At 32.7% G+C, this 23,019-nt stretch overlaps 1 protein-coding gene across 1 annotated transcript in view; it reads right to left on the bottom strand.

The window, feature by feature from the left end:
* LOC133644895 (prominin-1-A-like) overlaps window positions 1-23,019 on the bottom strand; it is a 162,299-nt gene that overhangs the window by 21,425 nt on the left and 117,855 nt on the right. Inside the window, exons 20-25 of the mRNA XM_062039649.1 lie at window positions 22,513-22,566; window positions 20,405-20,485; window positions 20,262-20,330; window positions 20,103-20,192; window positions 8,823-8,938; window positions 8,270-8,338 (exon numbers count right to left, since the gene is read on the bottom strand). Coding sequence (XP_061895633.1) covers window positions 8,270-8,338; window positions 8,823-8,938; window positions 20,103-20,192; window positions 20,262-20,330; window positions 20,405-20,485; window positions 22,513-22,566 — 479 coding nt within the window. The remainder of the gene's footprint in view (window positions 1-8,269; window positions 8,339-8,822; window positions 8,939-20,102; window positions 20,193-20,261; window positions 20,331-20,404; window positions 20,486-22,512; window positions 22,567-23,019) is intronic.

The following is a 23,019-nucleotide window of genomic DNA, read 5'->3' as shown; positions in this document are numbered from 1 at the left end:
ATTATTGAAAGAATACAGTCAAAATATTATAGGAATAAAGTTATATTATTGCAATAATAAAGTCAAAATATTGTAGGAATAAAGTTATATTGTTGCAAGAATGAAGTCAAACTATTGTAGGAATATAATTTTAATATTGCAAGAATAAAGTCAACATATTGTAAGAATATAGTTATATTATTGCAAGAATGAAGTCAAAATATTGTAGGAATAAAGTTATAACATTGCAAAAGTAAAGTAAAAATATTTTAGGAATAGATTTAAATTATTGCAAGAAAAAAGTCAAAATATTGTAGGAATAAAGTTATATTATTGCAAGAATAAAGGTAAACAAATTGTAGGAATTAAGTTATATTATTACAGGAATTCAGTCAAAATATTGTAGGAATAAGGTGATATTGCAAGAATGAAGTCAAAATAATGTAGGAATAAAGTTATAATATTGCAAGAATAAAGTCAAAATATTGTACGAATAAAGTTATATTATTACACAAATAAAGTCAAAATAAAGGAATAAAGTTATATTTTTGCAAGAATGAAGTTAATATATTTTGTAGGAATACAAATATATTATTACATAGATAAAGTCAACATTTTGTAGGAATAAAGTCATAATATTACAAGAATAAAGTCAAAGATTTGTAGGAATAAAGTTATAATATTACAGGAATAAAGTCAAAATATTATAGGAATAAAGTTACATTATTGCAGGAATAGTTTAAATATTGTAGGAATAAAGTTATATTATTACACGAATAAAGTGAAAATATTATATGAATAAAGTTATATTATTGCAAGAATAATGTTAAAATTTTGTAGGAATAAAGTTATATTATTACACAAATAAAGACAAAATATTGTAGGAATAAAGTTATAATATAGTTAAGTTAAAGTTAAAGTACCAATGATTGTCACACACACACTAGGTGTGGTGAAATTTGTCCTCTGCATTTGACCCATCCCCTTGATCACCCCCTGGGAGGTGAGGGGAGCAGTGGGCAGCAGCGGTGCCGCGCCCGGGAATCATTTTGGTGATTTAACCCCCAATTCCAACCCTTGATGCCGAGTGCCAAGCAGGGAGGTAATGGCTCCCATTTTTATAGTCTTTGGTATGACACGGCCGGGGTTTGAACTCACAACCTACCGATTTCAGGGCGGACACTCTAGCAATAATAAAGTCAAAATATTGTAGAAATAAAGTTATATTATTACACGAAAAAGTCAAAATATTATAAGAATAAAGTTATATTATTGCAAGAATAAAGTCGAAATATTATAGGAATAAAGTTATATTATTGCAAGAATATAGTTAAAATATTGTATGAATAAAGTTATATTATTACACGAATGAAGTCAAAATATTATAGGAATAAAGTTATATTATTGCAAGAATAAAGTTAATATATTGTAGGAATAAAGTTATGTTATTACATGAATAAAGTCAAAATATTGTGGGAATAAAGCTATATTATTACAAGAATAAAGTCAAAATATTATTGGAATAAAGTTATAATATTACAAAAATAAAGTCAAAATATTGTAGGAATAAAGTTATAATATTACAGGAATAAAGTCAAAATATTATAGGAATAAAGTTATATTATTGCAAGAATAAAGTCAAAATATTGTAGGAATAAAGTTATAATATTACAGGAATAAAGTTATAATATTACGGAAATAAAGTCAAAATATTATAAGAATAAAGTTATATTATTGCAAGAATTAAGTCAAAATATTGTAGGAATAAAGTTATATTATTGCAAGAACAAAGTCAAAATATTGTAGGAATAAAGTTATATTATTGCAGGAATAAAGTCAAAATATTGTAGGAATAAAGTTATATTATTGAAAGTATAAAGTTAAAATATTGTAGAAATACAGTTATATTATTACATGAATAAAGTCAAAATATAATAGGAATAGAGTTATATTATTGCAAGAATAAAGTTAAAATTTCGTAGGAATAAAGTTATATTATTACACAAATAAAGTCAAAATATTGTAGGAATAAAGTTATAATACTACAAGCATAAAGCCAAAATTTTATAGGAATAAAGTTATATTATTACAAGAATAAAGTCAAAATTTTGTAGGAATGAAGTTATATTATTACACAAATAAAGTCAAAATATTGTAGGAATAACATTATATTATTGCAAGAATAAAGTCAAAATATTGTAGGAATAAAGTTATATTATTGCAAGAATAAAGTCAAAATATTGTAGGAATAAAGTTATATTATTGCAAGAATAAAGTCAAAATATTGTAGGAATTAATGGATGGATGGATGGAAGTTATATTATTGCAAGAATAAAGTTATAGTATTACAGGAATAAAGTCAAGATATTGTAGGAATAAAAATATAACATTACAGGAATAAAGTCAAAATATTATGGTAAAAAAATATGTATTTACATATTTACAAAAATCAATTTGATTAACACACAAAGTCAATAGTACACAATAAATAAATAAAGCCACATTGTGTACATCTCTCACACTTTAAAATACTTTATTTGCCCTCAAAGTCCTCCCGTGTCCAGGAAATGATTCCCTAAATTTGTGAACATGGACTTCTGCTTGCTGCACAGTTTAGATTAGTTCCTGCTGTGACGTGTTTCCATCTACACTTCCAAAACTTTACTCAGCAATGATTTGTTCTGTTCAAGCTACTTTAGCGATTAGCATGTCTTCTCGCTTGTTCTTACTCAGCGTGTAACATGTTTAGCCTCGTTCTCCAGTGATAATGCTACTTGGTATGAAAAATACTTGACAAGAAATGTAGTTTATCTGCTGGAATGAAGGTGATTAATATTAACTCGGAAGAGCGGCGCCACACTGTGTATGGACATCATCGACATTCATCTGTATTGGCAGATCGCATACTTTTTTTCGTGGAAATGGTCCGATACTGATTGCATTACTAATTTTAGCTTTGACTTACACTAAAAGTCCACTTAAATCTCGGGATGAGGACCGTTCCCATTTTGAACCGATACGATACCAATTCCTGGTACCTGGGAATCAATACCAGTACTTTTGTGTGTGTTAATACATGTTGATTGTTTGATAATAAAATTCTACTTTTATATGTAACATATAAAAATGAGCTGATTATGATAACTGTGCTGTCCAGTTATTTTATATATATATATATATATATATATATATATATATATATATATATATATATATATATATATATATATATATATATATATATTTTTTTTTTTTTTTTTAATAACATTTGAGTCTCATTTGCATTGCAGTTGCACTTCCAAGACATTAGATGGCCCTACTGTACAGGCTAGTATGTTGTCTAATCTGGAAGTAGTTGCGTTGTGCCCTACAAAGTGTTTATACTGTTTATACATCCAAGTTTTATTACAAAATTTGGACGCGTTGATCGCTATGTAAAATTGCTAATGCTAATAGTAGCCTTTCTATGGCAAATCTAATGTAAATACTTACGTAGAAGAATTTTTAATAAGTTTGCAAAAAAAAAAAAGCTAAAGCAACATTGTTGCATTGTCATTATGGAGTATTATTGTGTGTAGAATTTTGAGGGCAAAAATGTATAGATTTATTCTTGGAACAGAACATGTGGAAAAAGTGAAGCGCTTTGAATACGTTCCGGATGCACCGTACATCGCAGTCGAAGGAACGGAACTCGTACGTAGAACTAGGACCTCATTTATTAACAATCAAGATATTTGTTTTGGTGTTATTGTTTACCATTTTGGCTGTTTCTTTTTTTAAAGTTTGATTGTACAAACCCCAAAAGCAGTGAAGTTGTCAACGTTTTCAACTTATATTCAATTGAATAGACTGCAAAGACGAGATATTTCATGTTCACACTGAGAAACTTTGTTATTTTTATGCAAATATTCGCTCATTTGGAATTTGATGCCTGCAACATGTTTCAAAAAAGCTGGCACAATAGGCAAAAAGAACCGATAAAGTTGAGGAATGCTCATGAAAGACTTATTTGGAACATCCCACAGGTGAACAGGCTAATTGGGAACAGGTGGGTGCCATGATTGGGTATAAAAGCAGCTCAGTCATTCACAAACAAGGACGGGGCGAGGGTCACCACTTTGTCAACAAATGCCAGGGCAAATAGTTTAAGAACAACATTTCTCAACCAGCTATTCCAAGGAATTTTGGGATTACACCATCTACACTCCGTAATATCATCAAAAGGTTCAGAGAATCTGGAGAAATCACTGCACGAAAGCCATGATATTACGGACCTTGGATCCCTCGGGCGGTACTGCATCAAAAAGCGACATCAGTGTGTAAAGGATATCACCACATGGGCTCAGGAACACTTCAGAAAACCACTGTCAGTAACTACAGTTAGTCGCTACATCTGTAAGTGCAAGTTAAAACACTACTATGCAGAGCCAAAGCCACTTAACAACACCCAGAAACCCTTCACTGGTGATACAAAGGGGAAAAGTGTTCTGTGGTCTGACGAGTCCACATTTCAAATTGTTTTTTGGAAACTGTGGACCAAAGAGGAAAAAGTTAAAGTATGATTGTCTCACACACACACTAGGTGTGGCGAAATTACTCTCTGCATTTGACCCATCACCCTTGATCACCCCCTGCAGTGGGCAGCAGTGGAATCATTTTTGGTGATTTAACCCCCAATTCCAACCCTTGATGCCGAGTGCCAAGCAGGAGGTAATGGCTCCCATTTTTACAGTCTTTGGTATGACTCGGCCGGGGTTTGAACTCACAACCTACTTATCTCAGGGCGGACACTCTAACCACTAGGCCACTGAGCAGTGAAAATAAAAAAGAACCATCCGGATTGTTCTAGGGTCAAAGTGTAAAAGGCAGCATGTGTGATGGTATGGGGGTGTATTAGTGCCCAAGACATGGGTAACTTACACATCTGGGAAGGCGCCATTAATGCTGAAAGGTACATACAGCTTTTGGAGCAACATATGTTGCCATCCAACAAGAATTAAGTCAAAATATTGTAGGAATAAAGTGATATTATTGCAGGAATAAAGTTAAAATATTATAGTAATACAGTTATATTATTACAAGAATAAAGTCAAAATATTGTAGGAATAAAGTTATAATATTACAGGAATAAAGTCAAAATATAGAAATAAAGTTATATTATTGCAGGAATAAAGTTAAAATATTATAGGAATACAGTTATATTATTGCAAGACTAAAGTCAAAATATTGTAGGAATAAAGTTATAATATTACAGGAATAAAGTCAAAATATAGAAATAAAGTTATATTATTGCAGGAATAAAGTTAAAATATTATAGGAATACAGTTATATTATTGCAAGAATAAAGTTAAAATATTATAGGAATACAGTTATATTATTGCAAGAATAAAGTCAAAATATTATAGGAATAAAGTTATAATATTACAGGAATAAAGTTATAATATTACAGGAATAAAGTCAAAATATAGGAATAAAGTTATATTATTGCAGGAATAAAGTTAAAATATTATAGGAATATATTATTACAAGAATAAAGTCAAAATATTGTAGGAATAAAGTTATATTATTGCAGGAATAAAGTTAAAATATTATAGGAATACAGTTATATTATTGCAAAAAAAAAGTCAAAATATTGTAGGAATAAAGTTATAATATTACAGGAATAAAATTATAATATTACAGGAATAAAGTTAAAATATAGGAATAAAGTTATATTATTGCAGTAATAAAGTTAAAATATTATAGGAATACAGTTATATTATTGCAAGAATAAAGTCAAAATATTATAGGAATAAAGTTATATTATTGCAGGAATATAACTGTATTCCTATAATATTTTAACTGTTTAAAATATTATAGGAATACAGTTATATTATTGCAAGAATAAAGTCAAAATATTATAGGAATAAAGTTATATTATTGCAGTAATAAAGTTAAAATATTACAGGAATACAGTTATATTATTGCAGGAATAAAGTTATAATATTACAAGAATAAAGTCAAAATATAGGAATAAAGTTATATTATTGCAGGAATAAAGTTAAAATATTATAGGAATACAGTTATGTTATTGCAACAATAAAGCCGAAATATTATAGTAATAAAGTAATATTATTGCAGGAATAAAGTTAAAATATTATAGGAATACAGTTATAATATTGCAAGAATAAAGTCAAAATATTGTAGGAATAAAGTTATAATATTACAGGAATAAAGTTATAATATTACAGGAATAAAGTCAAAATATAGGAATAAAGTTATATTATTGCGGTAATAAACTTAAAATATTATAGGAATACAGTTATATTATTGCAAGAATAAAGTCAAAATATTATAGGAATAAAGTTATATTATTAGTTAAAATATTAAAGGAATAAAGTTATATTAATGCAGGAATAAAGTTATATTATTGCAAGAATGAATTCAAAATATTATAGGAATACAGTTATATTATTGCAGGAATAAAGTCAAAATATTATAGGAATACAGTTATGTTATTGCAAGAATAAAGTCAAAATATTATAGGAATAAAGTTATATTATTGCAGGAATAAAGTTAACATATTATAGGAATACAGTTATATTATTGCAAGAATAAAGTCAAAATATTATAGGAATACAGTTATATTATTGCAGGAATAAAGTCAAAATATTATAGGAATACAGTTATATTATTGCAAGAATAAAGTCAAAATATTATAGGAATAAAGTTATATTATTGCAGGAATAAAGTTAAAATATTATAGGAATACAGTTATATTATTGCAAGAATAAAGTCAAAATATTATAGGAATAAAGTTATATTATTGCAGGAATACAGTTAAAATATTATAGGAATACAGTTATATTATTGCAGGAATACAGTTAAAATATTATAGGAATACAGTTATATTATTGCAAGAATAAAGTCAAAATATTATAGGAATAAAGTTATATTATTGCAGGAATAAAGTTAAACTATTATAGGAATACAGTTATATTATTGCAGGAATAAAGTTATAATATTACAGGAATAAAGTCAAAATATAGGAATAAAGTTATGTTATTGCAGAAATAAAGTTAAAATATTTTAGGAATACAGTTATATTATTGCAAGAATAAAGTCAAAATATTATAGGAATAAAGTTATATTATTGCAGGAATAAAGTTAAAATATTATAGGAATACAGTTATATTATTGCAAGAAAAAAGTCAAAATATTGTAGGAATAAAGTTATAATATTACAGGAATAAAGTTATAATATTACAGGAATAAAGTTAAAATATTATAGGAATACAGTTATATTATTAAGAATAAAGTCAAAATATTATAGGAATAAAGTTATATTATTGCAGGAATAAAGTTAAAATATTAAAGGAATAAAGTTATATTAATGCAGGAATAAAGTTAAAATATTATAGGAATACAGTTATAATATTGCAAGAATAAAGTCAAAATATTGTAGGAATAAAGTTATATTATTACAGGAATAAAGTTATAGTAACTAACATATATAACATAACATAAGCATTGTTATAATTTTGCAAGAATAAAGTCAAAATATTGTAGGAATAAAGTTATATTATTACAGGAATAAAGTTATAATAACTAACATATATAACATAACATAAACATTGTTATAAGATAACAAGACGATGCCAAGCTACTAGACTGGCCTGCCTGTAGTCCAGAGCTGTCTCCCATTGAAAATGTGTGCTGCAATATGAAGGCTAAAATATGAGAAGGGAGACTGTTGAACAACTTAAGCTGAACATCAAGCAAGAATGGGAAAGAATTCCACTTCAAAAATGTGTCTCCTCAGTTCCCAAACCTTTACTGAGTGTTGTTAAAAGGAAAGGCCATGTAACACACTGGTAAAAAATGTCTTTTTTGCAATGTGTTGCTGCTATTAAATACTAAATTCATGATTATTTGCAAAAAACAACGTTTCTTAGTGTGAACATGAAATATCTTGTCTTTGCAGTCTATTCAATTGAATATGGGTTGAAAAGGATTTGCAAATCATTGTATTCTCTTTTTATTCACATTTAACACAATTTCCCAACTCATATGGAAACGGGGTTTGTATAATACTTAAACAGTGAAAGTAAACATTGTTGATTTATTCCCATACGCACGTGTGTGTGTGTGTGTGTGTGTGTGTGTGTGTGTGTGTGTGTGTGTGTGTGTGTGTGTGTGTGTGTGTGTGTGTGTGTGTGTGTGTGTGTGTGTGTGTGTGTGTGCATGCACCACCACCATTCCCCGCACAATGCAGTGTGCAGGAGGACGAAAAGAATGCAAAAGTGTTTACCTGGCCATGGGAGGGTTAAGGGTGGCGTGTGAGGGCTCGCTATGATAACCATTATTACCACTTTCCATACTGGGGAACAAAAGATTGCAAACAAACAAAACAAAACATGACGGATGATGTCACATGTTGATGTACTATTATTTACAAGCATGTGCTTCTCAAGAGCCCTTCATGGAGAGTTAAGGGACACTTTTCAGCCGCGAGCACCAAGAAGTAAACAACGTTGCGATGAAGTGACGAACGTCTGCAAGCAATGGAAGTTCCTGAAACACAGCGGGAAGTAGCCTCATGCCCACTAACACACAAGCCAGAGTCTTTGTAAAGTGCAGAGAGTGCGTGGCCCGAGAAGAGAGCCCAAGCAGACGGGAAAAAAAAAAAACGGAAAAAGGATGAAGAGGATGGAAATAGTAGGAATGGTTATCACAAAGTAAAATGCCAAGTCCCAGAAACAGAGGAACTACAAAAAGAACAGGAAAAGGGTTACCACGGCAACAAGAGAAGAACGCAGTTCAAAGTGGAGGAAGGATGCGCGAGCGCGGTGCGTCCAACTCACTCGTCGTAAACGTCCTCCGTGTCCATCCTGCGGTAGAACTTGGCCAGCTTGACGGCCAGGATGATGCTGGGGATGAGGAGGAGGGTGCTGCAGCCCAGACCCATCCAGAACACGTTCTGCAAACAACAACAACAACACCTTTGGTCCCTCACAACAACAGCAACCTTTTTGAAACCAAGAGCTACTTCTTGGGTACTGATTAATGCGAAGGGCTACTAGTTTGATACACACTTCAATACATTGCCAGAAATAGCCAATTTGCTCAATTTACCTTTAACTCTATGTTGTTATTAATAATTAATGATATTTATCTTTGTGGAAACATCTTAATGATTTCTCACAATAAATATATATAGAAACAGATAAATATCAATATGAACTATACTAGGTCAGAGTTCATATTGAGTTCATAAGAAAGAAAGAAAGAAAGAAAGAATACTATAAAAATATACAACTTTATTGCATAGAGATGATGATTAATACTATAAAAATATACAACTTTATTGCATGGAGATGATGATTAATACTATAAAAATATACAGGAATAAAGTTATAATATTACAGGAATAAAGTCAAAATATAGGAATAACGTTATATTATTGCAGGAATAAAGTTAAAATATTATAGGAATACAGTTATATTATTGCAACAAAAAAGTCAAAATATTGTAGGAATAAAGTTATAATATTACAGGAATAAAGTTATAATATTACAGGAATAAAGTCAAAATGTAGGAATAAAGTTATATTATTGCAGGAATAAAGTTAAAATATTATAGGAATACAGTTATATTATTGCAAGAATAAAGTCAAAATATTATAGGAATAAAGTTATATTATTGCAGGAGATGATGATAAAAGAATATACAACTTTTAAAAGAATGTACAAAAATATATTGTTCACAGGATATAGTGAACTGCACTAAGAGTCAGTAGGTTTGTATGTGTATGTATATGTATACTATGTATACACGCTGGTGTGTCACATTCATAGTTACTTGTTAAATGTATGTTGTAGATATATATATATGTACATACTTATATATGTATATGTATTTATACAACATAACATTTGTATATACTATTATTATTATTATTATTATTATTATTAAACATACAGTAAGTAATAAGAGGGGTGGGAGTACATAAGTTTTTACTTCTTCTCACTCCTTTTCGGATATGTTTACATTAATGTTTATTTTCATTTCTTGTTTCTTTTTGCTTTTTATTATTACTATTATTATTATTGTTTTTGTTATTCATTCTTGAATGGCTTTTTTGTTTTTTTTTGCAAAATTTGTTTGTTTTTGTGTTGTCTACATATTCGAAATAAACATGAAAAAGAAAAGAAAAAAGAAAGAGTTCATTTATATTAAACAAAAAACACTTTACATTTGAAGTGTTTATATATATATATATATATATATACAGTATATTGTCATTTGTAAGTTGCATGTAAGTAAATAAGAATGGCTAAATAAATACATCTATTAATATAAAAAAATGGGTATTTCTGTTAAGGCTGAAACGACGCGTCGACGTAGTCGACGTCATCGGTTACGTAAATACGTCGACGCCGTTTTTGTGCGTCGACGCGTCGCATAATGACGTCACACTACCGTCATGGCGAAGCGCAAAGCAGACGATCAAAGAAGACGATGCGAGCGGTGCGAGCGAGGGGGGGAAAGCATGCCAATAGTGTGGGAGTATTTCAATAAACGGCCTAATAATGTTGTTGTATGCACACTGTGTCGAGCGGAAATGGCCTATCATAGCAGCACAACGGCTATAAACGAACATTTGAAAAGAAAACCATCAACTAGTCAAACGTCCGCGCGAGCATACGTTGTCATCATTACACAAAAACACGAATGTGTCATTTGTATCTGCTAGGGGTGTAACGGTACGTGTTTTGTATTGAACCGTTTCGGTGCGGGACTTTCGGTTCGGTACGGGGGTGTACCGAACGAGTTTCTAAGCTAAAGTCTTAACAAGCTGCTTTGCTCCGTCTGCCTCTGTCTCAGCACGCAGCATTGTCCCACCCACACAACCATCTGATTGGTACACACGCAGCATTGTCCCACCCACACAACCATCTGATTGGTACACACGCAGCATTGTCCCACCCACACAACCATCTGATTGGTACACACGCAGCATTGTCCCACCCACACAACCATCTGATTGGTACACACGCAGCATTATCAGCCAATCAGCAGTGCGTATTCAGAGCGCATGTAGTCATCGCTTCAGCGTGGAGCAGATAGGTGTTTAGCAGGTGAGCATCAGGCAGCAGACTCTCCCCAAATGATAATAAACACCTCCCAGTCAACTACTAGTAACATCACTATGAGCCCGTTGACCTTCTAGAAACTTAAACTGCAGCTCAGCTCACTCGCAGTCCTGGCTTGAGGTGAAGGCTAATTAGCTCTCAGTTCCAGCCACATCGACCCCTTCTGAGCGCCTATTTTCAGCTGCTGGGAATATTGTAAACAAGAAAAGAACCAAAGCATGTAGACATGCTAACCTTTCTTCATTACAACTGTTAGACACTCACTGGAATGAGTAGAATTGGTTATTGTGTACTGTGTTGGACTGGATGTTTATTTTGCACATTTTAAAAGCAATACTTAATGTTTACAGTGCTCCAGAATATTTAGATTGGCACTTTTTTGTATTGGATGTTTATCTTTATTTTTGCACATTTTAGCAAATAAGCAATACTTTCACTTTTGTTGAAATGTTTACACTGTTGTTACAGAATATTTCGTTTTGCACTTTTTTGTATTGGATGTTTATCTTTATTTTTGTACATTTTAAAGCAAAAAAAGCAATACTTTTACTTTTGAAATGCTTATACTATTGCAGAATATTAAGATTTGCACTGGATGTTGACTTTTATATTTGCACATTAAAAAGCAAATAAGCTACTTTTAATTTTGTTAAATGTTAAAAGTTTTAAATGTTTACATTGTTACAGAATATTTAGTCATGTTGTTGTCAATGTTGACTGAGTGGCCATACTTCTTTTTTTTTGTAAATAAAAGCCATGCCTTTTGAAAAAACGGGCCTACATTTATTTTTTCATCTTCATTTTGAATAAAAAAATAATCGGCAAAAGGAAAAAATAATCTATAGATTAATCGAAAAAAATAATCTATAGATTAACCGATTAATCGAAAAAATAATCTATAGATTAATCGATAGAAAAATAATCGTTAGCTGCAGCCTTAATTTCTGTCTGTCATTCCGTCGTACATTTTTTTTCCTTTTACGGAAGGTTTTTTGTAGAGAATAAATGATGAAAAAAACGTAATTGAACGGCTTAAAAGAGGAGAAAACACGAAAAAAAATGAAAATGAAATTTTGAAACATAGTTAAAATTAAAAATCCAACCGAAAAAAAGAAGAGAAAAACTAGCTAATTCGAATCTTTTTGAAAACATTTAAAAAAGAATTTATGGAACATCATTAGTAATTTTTCCTGATTAAGATTAATTTTAGAATTTTGATGACATGTTTTAAATAGGTTAAAATCCAATCTGCACTTTGTTAGAATATATAACAAATTGGACCAAGCTATATTTCTAACGAAGACAAATCATTATTTCTTCTAGATTTTCCAGAACTAAAATTTTACAAGAAATTCAAAAGACTTTGAAGTAAGATTTAAATTTGATTCTACAGATTTTCTAGATTTGCCAGAATATTTTTTTTGAATTTTAATCATAATAAGTTTGAAGAAATATTTCACCAATATTTTTTGTCGAAAAAACAGAAGCTAAAATGAACAATTAAATTAAAATTTATGTATTATTCTTTACAATAAAAAATACAAAAAATTACTTGAGCATTGATTTAAATTGTCAGGAAAGAAGAGGAAGGAATTTAAAAAGTTAAAAAGGTATATGTGTTTAAATATCTTAAAATAATTTTTAAGGTTGTATTTTTTCTCTAAAATTGTCTTTCTGAAACGTAAAAAAATAAATGAATTTATTTAAACGAGTGAAGACCAAGTCTTTAAAATATTTTCTTGGATTTTCAAATTCTATTTGAGTTTTGTCTCTCTTAGAATTAAAAATGTCGGGCAAAGCGAGACCAGCTTGCTAGTAAATAAATCACATTTAAAAAATAGAGGCAGCTCACTGGTAAGTGCTGCTATTTGAGCTATTTTTACATCTGGTCCTTACGGGCACCGCGTTGGTGACCCCTGGTGTACAGTAACCACGGCAACCAAACTCATTTACAGCCACAGAAGCCACATGACAACATGCCTTTATTATACTGGAGAGTAGTGTTGTCTCCATACACATATGTTGGTATTGGTACCGGTACCAAAATGTATTTCGATACTTTTCTAAATAAAGGGGACCACACAAAAATGTCATTATTGTCTTTATTAGTAACAAAACATCTTAGTGTGCATGAAACATATGTTTATTATTGTCATTTAGTCCTTCAATAAAATACTAGACCACTTGTCTTTTAGTAGTAAGTAAACAAACAAAGACTCCTAATTAGTCTGCTGTGTCATTTATACACCTATTATTTTGTCTACACTATAAGGACAAACTGTAAAAAATATTATTAATCCACTTGGTCATTTACTGTTAATATCTGCTTATTTTCTGTTTTAACATGTTCTATCTACACTTCTGTTCAAATGTAATAATCACTTATTCTTCTCTTTTTTGATACTTGACATTAGTTTTGGATGATACCACTCATTTAGGTATCGATCCGATACCAAGTAGTTCCAGGATCATACATTGGTCATATTCAAAGTCCTCATTTGTCCAGGGACGTATTTACTGACTTTATAAACATAATATGAATTTTTAAAAAAGGAAAAAAGATTTTGTGACGCTAAAAAATATCGATGTAATCATCGTAGTATCGACTAGATACGCTATTGTACTTGGTATCATTACAGTGGATGTTTACATTGTGACGCCGGTGAGCTATTGTATCCTCCTACGGTGTGTAGTGAAGCATGTTTAGCTATCACTCGTCCTCCAGTGATAATAGTACTTGTAAGAAACTTACTTTATTTGTCACCATGGAGACCAGGACTAGTGATTTAGAAGTAGCTAAAACACTGTGGATCAGTTGATACCGATCACGCATTAGTAAGATCGGTCAATACTGATAATCTAATCTATGAGTGAGATCAGTCGATACAATACCGTTCAACCGTGAGTGAGATCAGTCGATACTGACACCTATTGGCGATAAGTGAGATAAGTTGATACCGATCATCAATGAGTGAGATCAGTTGATACTGATCATCCATGAGTGAAATCAGTCGATACCAATCATCCATGAGTGGGATCAGTCGATACCGATATGATCATCCATGAGTAAGATCAGTCGATACCGAGCATCCTTGAGTGAGATTAGTCGATACAATCATCCATTAGTGAGATTAGTCGATACCGATCATCCATTAGTGAGATCAGTCAATACCGATATGATCATTCATGAGTGATATCAGTCGATACAATACCGATCATCCGTGAGTAAGATCAGTTGATACGATCATCCATGAGTAAAATCAGTTGATACCGATCATCAATGAGTGAGATCAGTCGACACTGATCATCCATGAGTGAGATCAGTCGATACCAATCATCCATGAGTGAGATCTGACGATACATTACTGATCATCCATGAGTAAGATCAGTCGATACAGAGCATCCTTGAGTGAGATTAGTCGATACCGATCATCCATGAGTGAGATCAGTCGATACCGATCATCCATGAGTGGGATCAGTCAATACCGATATGATCATTCATGAGTGATATCAGTCGATACAATCCGTGAGTAAGATCAGTTGATACGATCATCCATGAGTAAAATCAGTTGATACCGATCATCAATGAGTGAGATCAGTCGATACTGATCATCCATGAGTGAGATCAGTCGATACCAATCATCCATGAGTGAGATCTGACGATACATTACTGATCATCCATGAGTAAGTTTAGTCGATACCGAGAATCCTTGAGTGAGATTAGTCGATACCGATCATCCATGAGTGAGATCAGTCGATACCGATCATCCATGAGTGGGATCAGTCGATACGATATGATCATCCATGAGTGAGATCAGTCGATACCGATCATCCGTGACTAAGATCAGTTGATACGATCATCGATGAGTAAGATCAGTTGATACCGATCATCAATGAGTGAGATTAGTCGATACCGATCATCCATGAGTGAGATCAGTCAATACCGATCATCCATGAATAAGATCAGTCGATATGATCATCCATGAGTGATATCAGTTGATACCGATCATCAATGAGTGAGACTAGTCAATACCGATCATCCATTAGTAATATCAGTCGATACCGAGCATACATGAGATCCATCCACAAAATTCCAAGATTTTTTTTTTCTTCGTTTTTTTCTAAGTACCTGATCGGTTGATACCGATCATCAATGAGTGAGATCAGTCAATACCGATCATCCATGAGTGGGATCAGTCGATACCGATATGATCATTCATGAGTGATATCAGTCGATACAATACCGATCATCCGTGAGTAAGATCAGTTGATACGATCATCCATGAGTAAGATCAGTTGATACCGATCATCAATGAGTGAGATTAGTCAATACCGATCATCCATGAGTGAGATCAGTCAATACCGATCATCCATGAATAAGATCAGTCGATATGATCATCCATGAGTGATATCAGTTGATACCGATCATCAATGAGTGAGACTAGTCAATACCGATCATCCATTAGTAATATCAGTCGATACCGAGCATCCATGAGATCCATCCACAAAATTCCAAGATTTTTTTTTTTCTTCGTTTTTTTCTAAGTACCTGATCGGTTGATACCGATCATCAATGAGTGAGATCAGTCGATACCGATATGATCATTCATGAGTGATATCAGTCGATACAATACCGATCATCCATGAGTAAGATCAGTTGATACGATCATCCATGAGTAAAATCAGTTGATACCGATCATCAATGAGTGAGATTAGTCAATACCGATCATCCATGAGTGAGATCAGTCAATACCGATCATCCATGAATAAGATCAGTCGATATGATCATCCATGAGTGATATCAGTTGATACCGATCATCAATGAGTGAGACTAGTCAATACCGATCATCCATTGGTAATATCAGTCGATACCGAGCATCCATGAGATCCATCGGCAAAATTCCAAGATTTTTTTTTTCTTCGTTTTTTTCTAAGTACCTGATCGGTTGATACCGATCATCAATGAGTGAGATCAGTCGATACCGATCATCCATGAGTGGGATCAGTCGATACCGATATGATCATTCATGAGTGATATCAGTCGATACAATACCGATCATCCGTGAGTAAGATCAGTTGATACGATCATCCATGAGTAAGATCAGTTGATACTGATCATCAATGAGAGAGATTAGTCGATACCGATCATCCATGAGTGAGATCAATCAATACCGATCATCCATAAATAAGATCAGTCGATATGATCGTCCATGAGTGATACCAGTTGATACCGATCGTCAATGAATGAGATTAGTCAATACCGATCATCCGTTAGTGAGATTAGTCGATACCGATCATCCATTAGTGAGATTAGTCGATATCGATTAACCATTAGTGAAATTAGTCAATACTGATCGTCCATTAGTGAGCTCAGTCAAGAACGATGCCGATCATCTATGAGTGAGATCATTTGATAAAATACCGATCACCCGTGAGTTAGGATCAGTCGATACCAATCACCCATTAGTGAGATCAGTAGACACTGACATCGATTGTCGATGAGTGAGATCAGTTGATACCGATTCTCCATGAATGAGATCATCGAAACAATACCGATTCTCCATGAGTGAGATCCGTCGATACCAATACGATCACATGTATCAACTGCATTCTTCACATTTTCAACACATGCCATTGACAGTGTAACGACAGCAATACGATATTCAAACTACTTCCATATTTGATGTCATGACATACAATTGTTGATGAAATAAAAGTTGATGCGGGTTTGGGTTGGGGTGGTGGGGTCTTTTGGCGGGGGGAGGGGGGTGTTGGTGTCTCTTGTTTGCGTGTTGGCGTTTGGGCTTGCTGGTGGGCTGGCGCTGGCTGGAATCTGTGATCCTGTTGGCGTGTGGTTGCCGGTCGCGATTTTTTTTTGATCGCTTTGATTTGATTGGGTGGTGCTGGCTGTCTGGGGGTGTTGTGGCTGCTGTTTCTGCTGCCGTTTGTTTGTGGTGTGGGCGCCCGTGGCTGCTGGGTCTGGTGCAGGGGGGTGGCTGATGTTGTGACTGGTGGCAGCGCGCGCGCGTGGTGGTTGTCGGGGCTGACAAACTGTGTATATGTATGTGTATGTGTATGTGTGTGTGTGTATGTATGTATGTATGTATGTATGTATGTATATATATGTGTATGTGTATGCATGTGTATGTGTGTGTATGTGTACATGTGTATGTTTATGTGTATGTATATATATATGTATGTATATTTCTGGGGGTACGTTCTGGGCCTGCCTGTCGGGTGGGGGTCGGCGCCTCAGGCTACTGCATCCGGACTGCGTGTCTGGAGCTCCTGGGTCCCGCCGTCCATCCCTTCCGGGTGCCCGTCTTGGTTGGGGCCTGCTGGGTCTGGTCCCTGCGTCTACTGTGGTGGCTTGGTGCTGCAGGGTATTCCGAGGTGCTGCGAGTCGGCCAGTTGTTGGGGTAGCGACCTTGTGTGTCAGCATGTCTGTGATCTTCTTTTAATTCTTTTTTTATTTATTTATTTTTTATTTTTTTTAATAAATAGATTTAATTATTTATTTATTTTTTCCCCTTTTTTTAAAATATATTTTATTAATATTATTATTATTATTATTATTATGTATTTATTTATTTTATTTATTTATTCCCCTACCTCAGGGGGGGGGACTCGGCGGGGCGGTTGCTGGTTGTTCCATCTCCATCGTTGGGGTCCCTGCGGGTGGGGTGGGTGGTTCCTGTGGCCCCGTGCTGGGTGGTCCTGTGGCGGCCGGCTTGGGTGGGGTGGCCGTGGGCTGGCCTCGCCGCACTCTCCAGGGGTGGGGGGGGGGGCTCGTGGGGGCCCTGTTGCCGGTGGGGCGGGGGCGGTCTTCCCGTCCGGTTGCGGGGGGTCTCCGGGCCCCTCGGGCGGGGCGTCCCGCCTTTCTGTCCGTGTGGGGTGTGGTCTCTCGCTGGCTTGGGGTCTGGCTGCCCCCTGCTTTTCTCGTGCCTTGTCCTCTGCCGGGTGCGTCTGTCTGCGGCCTGCTGCTGGCCCTTGTGGGTGGCGCGGTGGGCCAGGCTCTGGGGTTCCTGTCGCTGTCCGGCTTGGCTGCGTGGGGGCGGTGGCCCCTGGTTCCCTGGGCACCACACCTACTGTTTGTGGGATGGGCTCTCGGGGAGGCTGGGGCCGTACTCTGGCTCCCGCACACACTGGGAGTCAAATGTATTGTACATGCAAATTCACATATAGTCACACACATACATACAGACATACATAGGTACCTACACTCCCACATACATATACAAATAAATACAGTACATATTTACACAATCAAAGTTTGTACATCCACACGCACATTCATTATACAAACATACTGTATACACATACTGTACATATACATTCACTGTAAAAACATACATATACACATACTGTACATATACACTCACTGTACAAACACACACATACACATACTACACATACATTCACTGTACAAACACACACATACATATACTGTACATATACATTCACTGTACAAACACACATTTACACATACTGTACATATACATTCACTGTTCAAACACACATACTGTATACACATACTGTACATATACATTCGCTGTACACACATATACACATACTGTACATATACATTCACTGTACAAGCACACATACACATACTGTACATATTCAAGTACATATGCACACATACACTCATGCACATAATCACGTTTCATCAAACATATATTAACGTTGTTGCCCTAGGGTAAACTGGGTATAACACATGGCACACTGACAAAGCTTAACCTATTGTTACTATAACAATCTACAAGGTTAAGGTTGCTTCTCTTTCTTCCCCTCCATTTTTCTGCATTCTTTCGTATCTCAAGTTATCATTACGTATATGTATTGTTGCATTTGAACAATTGTATTGTTGATAATAAAGGTAAAGTACTGGTATTGTTTATTATCAATAGCACTATTTCTATTGGTATTCATATTGCTCCATTTTTAGTGTAATAATGCTCATTGTCATTTCTGTATTTTTTTTTTAAAATTTTCGCTAACTGCTTATTTGCTATTACTTTTACCATCATATTTGTACATGTCGTATTTGCTGATGTTGCTCTGTTGTTGTTGTTGTTGTTGTGTTTGCTGTTGTTGTTTTTGTCTCTCTGTCTAATCCCCCTCTTGTCCCCACAATTCCCCCCTCTGTCTTCCTTTTTCTCTCTTTCTATCCCCTCCTGCTCCGGCCCGGCTGCACCAAATGATAATATAAATACATTTAATAAAGTCAAAATACAAGTAAGGCAACAAGAGAAGTATCCTACACTTCTCTTTTGTAAAGTAAATCTGAACAGCCGATATGGGCATCTACATCTACTATATGATTTGCCCGAGAAGCTGGGTAGGACATTATAAAAAAAAATAAAAATAAAAAATAAAAAAAAGAAATAAAAGTTGATATCACACAATAACTAAATGAAAGTAAAAATAACTTTCTACTACTCTTTTAAATATTTGACTTTTGGTCCTCAAAGTCCTCCTGTGTCCAGGAAATCTTTCCCTGAATGTTGAACCAAAACAACAAATTGAGAAGATAAAAATATCTAATGACTTTATAATCGATCATATACTGATACTACCCTTGGTATCGATCCGCCCTCACATGTGTACAGAAATTATAATATTATCTTACTCTCTCTAACTCTTTTGATTGATAAAAAGGCTTAGCAATTAGCATGCCTTTCCGTCTGCTCCTGCTTGTTCTTCCTCCATGTGTAACATGCCCAGTGATAATGCTACTTGATAATCATACTTCAGGTACTGAGAAATGTAGTTATTTGCTCTTTTGATCTATTTCTTTGTTTTCTTGAGGACACAATGGAAGTAGTAGTCTGCTTGTTCTTCCTCCATGTGTAACATGTCCAGTGATAATGCTACTTGATAATCATACTTCAGGTACTGAGAAATGTAGTTATTTGCTCTTTTGATCTATTTCTTTGTTTCCCTGAGGACACAATGGAAGTAGAAAAGGTCAAAGTGTGTTGTTACCATGGAGTCTACCAGGAAGCTGCAGGTGATGATCTCCATGGTGTCCAGAATGTTGCTGAAGGGCTTGCAGGGCGCCACCTCCATGGCCAGCTGTGTGACGGCAACACACACATGAGACAAACAACAACAACAACAACAACACAATGACAGCACACTTACAGACGTCTTGACCCACTCGATGTACTGATGGAAGTAGCCCACAATGGCCGCCGTGTATTTTGCCGTTTCCTGAGGAAGGAAGTGAATTTGAATAGTCGTGAAAACAAAACAAAAAAGGGTGCGTGGTCAAGTGGTGCACATACCCGGTTAATTAGGTGTGTTGCATTCTGGGAGATGAGATACTGCGCCGCGTCGACGGCATCGAGCACACCTAACACTTTGTTCTGCCAAGTAGTGAAAATGTTAGATTGCATGTCTATGTGGGAAAAAAATAATTGTATATATATATATATATATATATATATATATATATATATATATATATATATATATATATATATATATATATATATATATATATATATATATATATATATATATATATATATTTCCTATTTAATAGATTGCATGTCTTTGTGGGAATTTTTTTTTAATATTATATATATTTAAAAACAATATATAAATCGATTGCTTGTCTTTTTGAAAAATATATATTTTAATATTTTTTATTTTTCTTATTTAAAAAATAGATTGCATGCCTTTTTGAAAAAATTATTAAATAAAAAAATATTTTTAAAAAATAGATTCTTTTTTTTTTTTTTAAATTTAAATTAGATTTTTCTTATCAAAAATAGATTGCATTTCTTTTTGAAAAATAAATAAAATAAAACATTTAAAAAATTTATTCCTTTTTTTTCTTTAAATGTTTTTTTTTGTATTTTTCTTATTAACATTTTTTATTGCATTTCTTTAAAAAAAAATGTATTTCCATGTTTTTTATTTTTATTTTTTTAAATAGATTGCATGTCTTTTTGGAAAAAAAAATATTTTCTTCTTTTAAAAATATTTTTATTTGATTTTTGTTATTAAAAAATAGATTGCATGTCTTTTTGCAAAAAAAAAAAATACATTTTAAAAAATAGATTCCTTTTATTATTTTACATTTTCTTAAATTAGACTTTCTTATTAAAACAAATTACTTTTTCTTTTAAATACATAAATAAAAAATATAGATTCCTTTTTTCTTTAAAAAAATATTTTTAATGGGTTTTTGTTATTAAAAATAGATTGCATTTCTTTTCTTTTTTAAAAGTTGTATTTAATGGTTTTTTTATTATTATTTTTCTTAAAATAGATTGCATGTCTTTTTGAATAAATAAATACATAAATAAAAAATATACAACAAATGTTTTCCTTTTCTTCTTTTAAAAATATATTCTTACTAGATTTTTCTTATTAAAATAGATTGCATTTCTTTTTGAAAAAATAAATAAATAAAACATATTTAAAAAATGTATTCATTTTTTTTCTTTAAATGCTTTTTTTATTTTCTTATTAAAAAAATAAATTGCATTTCTTTAAAAAAAATAAGTTTTCATCTTTTTTATTTCTATTTTTTTAAATAGATTGCATGTCTTTTTGAAAAAATTTGGGGGGGATTTTTTGATTGCATGTCTGTGAAAAAATTAAATAAATATATATATATATATATATATATATATAGAGAGAGAGAGAGAGAGAGAGAGAGAGAGAGAGAGAGAGAGAGAGAGAGAGAGATTGCATGTCTTTTGGAAAAAAAATATACATTTAAAAACATAGATTCCATTTCTTCTTTTAAATTTTTTAAAATTAGATTTTTCTTATTAAAACAAATTACTTTCTTTTTTTTTAAAATACATAAATAAAAAATATTAAAAAAGATTCCTTTTTCTTTTTTTTGTAATGGATTTTTCTTATTAATAATAGATTGCATTTCTTTTTTTAAAGTTTTATTTAATGTTTTTATTTTTATTTTTTTCTTAAAATAGATTGCATGTCTTTTTGAATAAATAAAAAAATAAATAAAAACCATACAAAAAATGTATTCCTTTTTTTCTTTAAAAAAAATATTTTTATTAGATTTTTGTTATTAAAAAATAGATTGCATTTCTTTTTGAAAAAATACAAAAATAAAATTTATACAAAAATAGATTCCTTTTCTTCTTTAAAAAAAACATTTTTATTATATTTTCTTTTTAAAAAAATGATTGCATTTCTTTTTGAAAAAAATAAATATATAAAATATATTTAAAAAAATAATTATTTTTTATTTTTTTTAAATATATATTTTTATTAGATTTTTCTTATTAAAAAACAGATTGCATTTATTTTCTTTTAAATTTTTTTTAGTTTTTTTTTTTTTTTAATTATAATTTTAAAAAAATTGATAGCGTGTTTTTCTCGATTTCTTAAAGTGTGACCTTGAACTCACCGGCAGGTCGGAGGCCGTCCTCTCCAGGAACCTCATGCTCTGGTTCAGCGCGCTCTTCACACACAAACAACACTCGTCACTCAGAGGTCAAAGGTCATTTCTAACACCCGGGTCACGAAGGGTCAAGGCCGACACGACCCGATGACCTCACTTGTCACCTTCATACGAACATGCGGAAGGACTTTGCTCCAAAATGACAAATCCACTCAAAAACCATGGACAAAAGTATTGGGACACGTGCAAAAAACTGCAGTTTGAGTCTTTTTACGTCCATTTGAGGCTTCACCCTTTTAAAGTGTGCTAGCCTGGTGCTAATTCACACAGGATTAGCCATAGACAGGCTACAATTAGCATTTGCAATTTTGCATGGCAACTTCAACACCTTCACGTTTGGTAATGAAAACTACAAGTAAGATGAATGTCACATGTTATAAGTACAACACTTACAGTATAAACACTTTATAGGGCGCAACATAACACATTGAGCTTAATGGCAAAAGCTACTTC

Source organism: Entelurus aequoreus, linkage group LG28 (assembly GCF_033978785.1).
Source record: "Entelurus aequoreus isolate RoL-2023_Sb linkage group LG28, RoL_Eaeq_v1.1, whole genome shotgun sequence".
Classification (NCBI taxonomy): domain Eukaryota; kingdom Metazoa; phylum Chordata; class Actinopteri; order Syngnathiformes; family Syngnathidae; genus Entelurus; species Entelurus aequoreus.
Note: the sequence above shows the minus strand (reverse complement) of the source record. Positions and strands in the feature narration are given on the sequence as shown.